This window comes from Asparagus officinalis, chromosome 1 (assembly GCF_001876935.1).
Source record: "Asparagus officinalis chromosome 1, Aspof.V1, whole genome shotgun sequence".
Classification (NCBI taxonomy): Eukaryota; Viridiplantae; Streptophyta; class Magnoliopsida; order Asparagales; family Asparagaceae; genus Asparagus; species Asparagus officinalis.
The window spans coordinates 37,474,677-37,484,586 of record NC_033794.1 but is presented as its reverse complement, the minus strand read 5'-3'; the positions used below and the strand labels follow the sequence as shown (position 1 = coordinate 37,484,586).

General features: G+C 40.0%; 1 protein-coding gene across 1 annotated transcript in view; it reads left to right on the top strand.

The window, feature by feature from the left end:
• LOC109822975 overlaps positions 1-9,660 on the top strand; it is a 58,759-nt gene extending 49,099 nt beyond the window's left edge. The window contains exons 4-7 of the mRNA XM_020389266.1: positions 7,077-7,247; positions 7,343-7,552; positions 7,836-7,924; positions 8,837-9,660. Of these exons, the coding sequence (XP_020244855.1) occupies positions 7,077-7,247; positions 7,343-7,552; positions 7,836-7,924; positions 8,837-9,469 (1,103 nt within the window). The 3' untranslated portion in view covers positions 9,470-9,660. The remainder of the gene's footprint in view (positions 1-7,076; positions 7,248-7,342; positions 7,553-7,835; positions 7,925-8,836) is intronic.

Genomic DNA, 9,910 nt, shown 5'->3' with positions numbered 1-9,910 from the left:
CTACGCAGTACAACGGGTATTATTTCACAAGGAAATAATAGCCGGGAGGATTGTTTCACTAAGGAAACATCGTCCAAGTCTCGGGATCTAAGACCAAAGCTTAGATCCGGAGTGTAGCCAACGTAGATTGAGATCCGGCTTCTCAACTCCTGCCTTATTTATGGCTTGATGATCGGCGAGCACCAGATCTGGATGTGCAAGTCCTCGAAGTCCCAAAGCTTGAATCTTGTTAAGTTCTGAGTCTTGAGTTCAGCAGGGCTTCGCCTCTCCAAATTTCCAACCCTTTGAAATGAACAACCCCTCTCTTATTTATAGGCACCCAGAACAGTGCCCCGTGCACGTGTCAGAGGATGGCACCCATGGGTGGCGGCCACCCATAGGGGGCTCGGCAACCGACGCCACCATGGGTGGCTCGGCCACCCCATGGGGTGGCTCGGCTGCGGGGAGCTACCCATGGGTGGCTCGGCCTCCGAGCCACCCTAGGGTGGCTCGGTGGCCGCCGAGCCACCATGGGGGTGGCTCGGCCACCCCATGGGGTGGCTCGGCCGATGGCGAGCCACCCCTTGGTGGCTCGGGCTTTAGCGAGCCACTTGGGTGGTTTGGCTTTGGCGATTTGTCCGGGTGTGGCGCCGTTGTGTTCGTTGTCCAGTTCTGTGCTTCGTTGTTGATCTGGACTTGATTTGGTTGTGCGGTTGATTGGTTCGGATTCGATTTGTTGACTTTGATTTCCTGTAATTCCGGATCCCGATTAGGCAGTAATTCCACTTCTGAGTTCGAGTCTGAAACCGAAGCTTGATTCGATCGAGATTCGTCGAGTATGCCCTTGGTTGGATGACTCGTTGACTCTTCGAACACTTGGCTTGATCCCGCACGCGAATGGACGTATTCGTTGCTTGCGTGCGATTAGTCAATCTCGTCGCCTCGTTGGTTTGTCGGTTCGTCGTCCGAGCTAGCTCAAGGGACCTATAGGCAATTTTATACGCCTACAGATACCCCCTCCAAAGTATTTCAGCCTCATTCTTTTATAGAAGAGTCTGGAATACTTTGGATATGATTGTCCCAACCTTCAGTCGGTTGTAACGGACCTTGGAATGGCTTCTGTTCTTGATTCCTTCAATCCTTCAGGCTATTCGGTGCTTTGTCGAATGTCTGTAAGGTTCGGTGCTCATTTATTGTCTGACTGTTTGTCGAAATTTGAACTGTTGAAGTCGATTCCGTGATTTTTGATCTTCAACTCGTAGAATTGACCATCGATTGCTGGCGTCGAGTTTTTATGTGCAACGCGTTGTCCGGCGTTGCGTTGTTGAGTTATCCTTAAGAATATTTTTAGAAAAATACTCCCAGAAACTTCTCAACCAAAATTAGAGAACAGTTTATCACTCATATACCTTATTGGAGTAAGAAGCCAGTTTATACTCGTTATACTTTTCGGAGTATTTAAGAAGCAGTTTATACTCGTATACTTTTCGGAGTAAGAAGCAGTTTATACTCGTATACTTTTCGGAGTAAGAAGCAGTTTATACTCGTATACTTTTCGGAGTATTTGATTCTTTCATTGCAACGCATTGATAGGCGTTGACCTAGGGTTACGCGTTGTCCGGCGTTTGACCTTAGGATTTTGGACGTCGTACGTTGAATTTTTTTGCTTGCAACGCGTTGACTGGCGTTGACCTAGGGTTAGCGTTGACCGGCCGTTAACCCTAGGGTTTCGAATTTTTTGTGCGCAACGCGTTGAGCTGGGCTTGACACTAAGGTTACGCGTTGTCCGGGCGTTGACCCTGGGGTTTTGACCGTCGTACGTTGACCTTTTTGATCGCAACGCGTCGACTGGCGTTGACCTAAGGTTACGCGTTGTCTGGCGTAGACCTTAGGGTTTTGACGCGTCGTACGCTTGACCTTTTGATCGCAACGCGTCGACTGGCGTTGACTAAGGTGTACGCGTTGTCTGGCGTAGACCTGGAGGGGTTTTGAACGTCGTATGTTGCTCAGGTCACGAGACCAACTAAGAGGCTGATGCGTCAGTGACTTTCGTATTTATAGGATTTTTGGCAATCTCAGCCATCAACAGGGTTTGATGCGCGCTTTACCGACTACCGTTTGAGTCGGGCTAGCATGCGGATTGTTTAAGTCCGTTCGCATGTGACGTTACGGCTAAAAGAGTTACCCTGTTTAGTGCTACGATATTGAATACGTAGACTTCGTCTTTCTCCTGTGAAAAGACTAAACAGCAACGCTGTAATTCAGACGTTGACTTAGGATTTTTGGGCAAATCCTCAGCCTTCAACGGATTTGACATGCTTTTACGATTACACGTTTTGAATCGGGCTTACATGCGGATTATCTTAAGTCCGTTCCGCAGTGACGTTGTGCTAAAGGAATGAACTCCCTTAGACTTGATGCTACGACTTCGAATACGTAGACTTCGTCTTTCTCACGGGAATAGACTACCCGGCGACGCGTGTTAGGCGTTGACTTTAGGATTTTGGCTAACCCCCAGCCTTTAACGGATTTGATTAGCCTTTACCGACTACCGTTTGAGTCGGGTTAGCATGCGGATTGTCTAAATCCGTTGCGCATGTAACGTTGTGCTAAGAGAGTGAATTCCCTTAGACTTTGTGCTATGATGTGAATACATAGGCTTTCGCCATTGTTACGGGAATAGGCTACCCGGCAACGTGTATTGAACGTTGACTTATCCCTACTTAGCTTCGGGACAAAATACCCCAGACTGGTATTCTGGTGTCTTTTTCAATCGTAAAAAGACTAAACCGGCGACACGTGTTAGGTGTCGACATATCCTTTCTTAGGATTCAGGATGACATTCCCATGCGTGTAAGGTATGATTTTGGTGTTATTAATAACAACCTGCCACAATGTTGAATATGTGGACGGATATTCTTTTCAACGGTTAAGAACTAACTGGCAGCGCGGGTTAGGCGCAGACTTATCCTTGCTTAGGTTTCAGGATAGAATACCCCAGAATCAAACTCTGGTGTCTTTTTGTACGGAAAAAGACTAAACCGGCACGCGTGTTACGGCGTTTGACTTATCGCTACTTAGGATTCAGGATAAAATTCCCTGTACCTGTGAGGCACAGATTTGGGATTTGAAAGGTGGTGTCTTCTCTTGGGCAAAGACGAACCCGAATGGGAGAGGAAGAATTTTATATTCTATCTTCCCGACAATGAAGAAGAAGAATTTTATATTTCTATCTTCAACTGGAAAGGAGACTCGAGGTGGGATCTCCACCCCCAGAATCCGGAAAGGTGAAACTGAGAGTGGGATCTCACTCCGAGAATCGAAAGATTCGGATACCCTAACTGTCGAAGGTTTGATTACCGCAACTAAAGATGAATTTCTCGTTTATCGAGAGTGAATCATGGTTTTGACCCTAACTGTAGGAAGGTTTGGCCAAATAGGAGTTTGAGGTGACCCTAACTGTAGGAAGGTTGTCGCGTTGATTTGAAAATGGACCTCTCGTTCATTGGAAGAATCGAGATGGGATTTGACCGTGGTCCTAACTGTAAGAAAGTTTGACCATCCGACCGGATCTAGATCGCACGGTGGTCCACGGCAAACAACCCCGGCGCAGGCAAAGAACCCACAAAAGCGAGCGACCGCAAAACATGAGCTCGCGATTCGTTCGACAAACAAGGAAACAAAGTTGTAATTTTCATTTCTTTTCAATTTGATTTTCGTTGTAACCGGATCTTATAAAAAGACCGGATCTTTGTAATCGATAGACTATTACAAGAGTGTACAATGAAATCATTAATGAAGAAAGCAACGGTTTTTCCCGCGAACATCAGCATGTCATCTTCTGATAGAATATAAGGACACATAACTATTTTTTGATATAATACATGTCATGCATTTAGATGTCACATATCAGTTTTTTGTGCCTTTAGGAGAACCAGCAAGTTCTGATTATATAGAAAGGAGAGATTGGATAGTTTCATTTGTGTTTTACCACATTATGTCTGCTTCAACACTATTCTAATTTTTATATTTTATTATTATTGATCATATGTGTATTCTCTGCATTTGATTTTATTAGCGAGGATTGCTGGAAAAGATTGTTATGTATCATCAGCGTTATGCCCAGTTCTCTGCTATGTATTTAGAGGTTCAGTGGGTTGCTTCTGTGTCCATTTATGCAGCACTGCTTGATTGTAGATCATGTATTCCTGGTCATTTCTTATGCCTTTGGTTATGATTTCAATTTTAGAGGTTCAGTGGGTTGCTTCTGCGTCAATTTATGCAGCACTGCTTGATTGTAGATCACGCATTCCTGGTCATTTCTTATGCCATTAGTTATGATTTCAATTTTCTGCTTTTTCATATCATATGCATTACATGCTCAACTCATATTGATGCCTCCGTGTAACTATCTTTCTTGTGGAATTTTGTGGCTGGCCTTCTTTTGATAACTAAATGCAAATGTCTAATTACCAGCTCTCTGCATTTCATTTTTTGTATTAGTGTGGTGTGGCAAGGGTGAAGCCGACGTTTTGTCTCAAAGATATGCATCCCATGCACTTAATTCGCCTCTTTTTCCATTTGGTCTTTGGGAGAATACTTCACCATAGCCCAATACATGTCTATTCTTTCTCTTGTAGTTGTAGGATTTCTCTGTTTGTATGGTTGCAATCATAATGTGTTGGTTACCTTTATTTATTTCTAAAATATGCAATGCTTACTAATATATTTTATGCTATTGGGTTGTCAGAGATATAATTTCATTTAAATTATGCACTAGTGTCCTTGGGATCAGTAGCCAATTTTATTTGTAAATCATTGGTCATGGCCTTTATTTGTCCTCCTGTTAGTTTGCCAGCAAGGAGAATATGAGACAATGTACTTGCATAAGCAGACAACAGTTTTTCTGATATTTTTATCAGTCATGCATGTTTCCACTGATTTGGACTCAAAAACTTTTTAGGGTGAAAAAAATAATAAATGAGGACCTAAGGCGACAAATGAAAGAAAGTGAAAAAAAGATGCATTTTCTGACGATTCATGCCTAGAGAATAGATACTTATCATGGCTATACTGCACGTTCAAGGGTTCATGTGCCATGTGATCTATCATGTCCCAAAATTTACATCATTATAGACAAAGGTTCAATATTCTGTTGCTTGTGAATGAGAGTATTAACAGGTTAGGCCCACTGCCCCTACCAACCTTTCTGATTCTTTTCAGCTAACTTTAGGAGAAATCATCATAATTCTTCATATAAAAAGTATTCATATCCAGTGCACATCAAATCCAGCTGGAACCAGTGCACATTAATTCTAGCTTATTGTTGGGTATTGACTAATAATAGCACAGAATTTTCAATCAGAGTTCTCAAGGAAGCAGGAGAAATATAGTTTACAACCGACCTTCGAGTGTTTAGGAAGTTGTCGATGTTTTGCTTGAAAAAGGTTGGTTTAACAGCGTAATTTGTTTAATAAACATTATATATCCTAATTTGTGTAACTAATTTATTTAGGGGGACCTATTTAATGATATCAAACTTTGAGGAACTTCTTTTTCAAAATACATGAGACTGGGATCATCATTTGTGGGAGTTCTATGATCACTGATTTATCCTATTAGAAGATGAATAATTTTCTTTCTTTTTCCCTTCTCTTATTGATTTGTAATCAGCTATGTTCCACATTGGAGTTTGTGTTCAGAGCTAGTGGCCTCTTATTGTCATAGGGGAAGTGTTGCAACTCCAATAGCGATTGGTGGTTCATCAAATATACATGATAGAAGGTGCCTGATGTACATTAATCCGATAAGCGCAAGACCTAATCATAAATATCAATTTAAGGGATGAATGATTGTATAAATAAACTCTATGCTTGAGCTTTCTTTAAGCAGAATAGTACTAGAATGAATGAGACCTTGGGAATCCTCAATTGGGCAGTATAAACGGTGCAGATTCAACAATGATAAATAATTTTTTGTGCAGAGTGCCAAAGCAAGTCAAATATCACAGAGCCTACTAGCCCTTCACAAGGGGGTGTCATGCCTATGCAAACTTGAAAAAGAATTCATGATTGTCTTTAACTGGCGGAACCTACTGGAACATTACACAAGGATGTGAGAGCCTATGCAAATTTGCAGAGGCTACCGTGTTTCTATGCCAGGAAGCTGGACACTTAAAACTTTGGGGGTTAATGTGTGTTTATAATGTATCTGACCTTTATAAGCAGAATCACTGTTTAAAATTCCATCATTGCAAACTTCTGATGGCATGCTACACACCTTTTTCTTTCAACCAAGGTTTGTGAATTTTAGCCACTTTTTAACTATCTTTTTTAGAACACCAGAATATGCTTCTTGCTTCAATGTAAGGCTAAAACTCTCCTTCCCTGAGACTGGAAAGTGTCTTTTTATGGCTGCCAAATAGTATCACATTCTATACCATTTCTGCATAATGTTGTCTATTAATAACTTCGATTACCCTTTTTTAAACGACTTTTGTCAACGTGATTGACTTACGAAGCACATCCTTTTGTGCAAACTTATTGAATGGTTTGGGGGATGGCAGTGAAGGGTATTATTGAGCTACCTTCAATTTTCAGATTTTCCATCAGGTTTTGTTGGATTGTTGTTCTGCCACACTGTAACTGTTCCTGGTACAACTCCTTTGCTGATGGTAGTTCTGTGATTTTATACGATATATGGAATCATTTGTATCTCTTTCGAATGCCAAATTGTTACATTCTATGTTTTGGTTGTGGGTAGTTAAAATGGTTTGTTATAAGTTTCATACCTTGTAACTTGCTTTAATGATTACCTGACTATTATTATTATTGTTATTTCTAGTTAAATGTGTAATCACCCACATTTATGTGTCAGCTCTTGACAATATTGTTGTCTAATTTTCTCCCAAAAAATAAAAGGAAAAATAAAAATAAAAGAATATTGTTGTGCAATTGCTTCTCAAGCTATTCTTTCTTTTATTTACTGTTTACTCTTGTACATGGACATGTTTGAGAACACCCTGTGTCATTAATTTCACTTGAGATACCTTTTTGATACTGGCTTTAAGATTTTGGCTGACGAAACAACTATAACAGATAGCAGAGCGAGATTAGTTGCTGGGTCATTTCAAGGATACTCTGGGCATGTTGATGGTAAACCGAGTGATGCTCGTTTTTATCACCCAAAGGGAGTAACCACTGATGACAAGGGAAATGTCTATGTAGCGGATACATCTAACTTGGCTATTCGAAAAATAGGAGAATCAGGTGATACTTCAAACAAATATCATGAACTTTGCACCCTTTGTTTGGAGAATTTTTTTCCCATCATATGACAACTGGCTCAAATTATTTGGTTTCAGGAGTGACAACTATTGCAGGAGGGAAGTCAAGTATTGCAGGGTATAGAGATGGCCCGAGTGAGGATGCTAAATTTTCCACTGACTTTGATCTAGTGTATATTGGAAGTACTTGTTCTTTGCTAGTTGTTGATAGGGGCAATGCTGCTCTTCGTCAAATTTCTCTTCAGCAAGAAGATTGTGATCAGCAGTTTAACTCAATTTCAACTTTAGGTTGGATCTAAATGACTCATAGATTTCTTTTATCGAATAATTTCTTGGTCATCTGTATATTCATGGATATAAGTATGCTTTAACAAATGAATGATGGTATCTTGAGGTATCAATAATCTTTTTAGGCTCTTTCAGCTTATGTATTTGTCCGAATGATTTTGACCATTTTCCATGTGGTCATTTTCACCAAGTCTAAATAACTTTCAGGCCATGAGAAGCATTATACATGTCATCTAACGAGTAATATCTACATCCTCATACTTGTATTGTTTATGTTGTACAGATATCATGATGGTCTTTGGTGCAGTGTTGGCTGGATATATTTTCTGCCTGCTTCAACATGGATTTGGTTCTTGTCTCTCCCAAAGAGTGGTACGTCTTTTATCACACATACCTCCTCACTTCTTATATTAAGAAAACGGCAAGAAAAATAAAAGAATGAAGAAGAAGAAGAAGAAGAAGAAGAATTGAAAAATTCAATTTATAAGAGAAATATTTGGCAGGTTTCCAAGATGGGATTAGTCCCTAAACTTATGATATAAACAAAATGGATTAGTTGCACATAACCCCATGCAGTATCACACTTTGAAACTTACTACTGTCATAGTTTGATTTGGCGAGTGAAATTTTTCACTATTTTACCCTCAGTTATTTGTCAAAAAAATTCTCTTTTTGTGAGGGTAAAAGAGTCAAAAGATTTCACTCAAGTGTCTATCTGCCAAAATCAAAATACATGGGCAATAAGTTCCAAATAGTGATACTGAGTGGGGTCTATTTACCAAGTAGAATCTTTTTTTTTGTTTCCCACGAGGTATCCCCACACCTTATGGATGGGACTAATCCCGGCTCGTGCTCCGTGGCTAGCGCTGGCCTTAGGGTTCTTATTACCCACTAGAGGATTTGAACACGGGGCGTTACACGGCTGCGTCAACACTGCGGATTCAAGTAGAATCTAATAGAGTTTCATTTTTCATCTTTTTTCTTTAATCTCTTTATATCTGGATACTATGTTTTTTACAGGTCACATTGTTTTGATCCTACAGTAGAAGCTTGAAGCTTTAAAATTGAAAGTCTTCAACTAGTGAAATTCGAGAAAAACTGAAGAAAGCACCAATTAGGCCTATATCACAGTACACTGTGATATTTATATTCCTTTATCCAATTCTACATGGATTTGCTAACAACGTTGATTAATTTCATGGACCCATGTTTCCTCGTGTTTTTAGATCAACAATTTATGTTTTTTTTTGACCTGAAATCAACGTATATTTTTTGTTTATACAGAAGCAAGCCTCTGAAAACAAAAAGCTTGATCATCACAAAATCCCAGAGAAGCCAACTCTAGTTGTGGAAAGCCTATCGGAAGAACCAAATGCTGGTTGGCCATCACTCAGTACTCTCCTCTCCGATCTTTTCAAATTCTCAGTGGAAGCAATTGGCAACACACTCCTCAACTTTATCCCTCAAAATCCCATAAAATCAAAACAAGGCCTCACTCCTCTAAAGGATAATCTCATAATGCCTGAAGACCAAACAGAGCCACAAACTATAGCAAAAAAGAAAATAAGCCCTTCTCCCGTCACTGAGACTCTAATTCAAGAAACACCACAATTGAGGCAACACAAGAGCAATAAACAACAGAAATACAAGGATTCTACGGTTTCAAGCAAGCATAGATCATCAAAGAGGCAAGAGTACTCAGAATTTTATGGTCCAAGTGAAGGTGCTCAGTTGAGTTCTAAAGGGCAGAAAGAGAGAAGCAGGCATAGGCATCGAGAAAAAAGCGGAGAAGTTTATTCAGCTGTTGGTGCTGATCCTAAGAATGCTGAGATGAAATCGGTTGAGTATAGTGATGCTAAGTTTGATCAGTATACTTTCAGGAACAAGTATGGCGTAGATAATACATATCGGTATTGAGTTTTGAATGATGTATTGTTGCTTGTTAGACTGTGTTGTATGATGTTGTACTCTAATAGGATTTGGGAAAATGTATAATGATATTAGGACTTGTGTTCCAATGGATTATGTAAGATTACTTCATATCTTTTCTTTTTAGAATCTTTCTAAATCATGGTATTTGCTAATTTGTCTGGCAAATTATGATGGAACTCAAACATTTTCCTCTATTGCATGCTTACCACATGAATTGATCGGTGTAAAGTTGAGCATTGGTGATGATCATATGAGAAAGCCCATGTTTAGAGATTTGTAATTGTATTAAGAATAAAGCATATTTGTTGTAGTCCACGGTTTATATCATTCTTGTAATAATAGGAGGGAATATAATCGACTGTTAACGGCGACCGACTTTGTTTTAAGATAGCAATTTTCTAATTTTTTTTAAAAAACCCCCCCCCC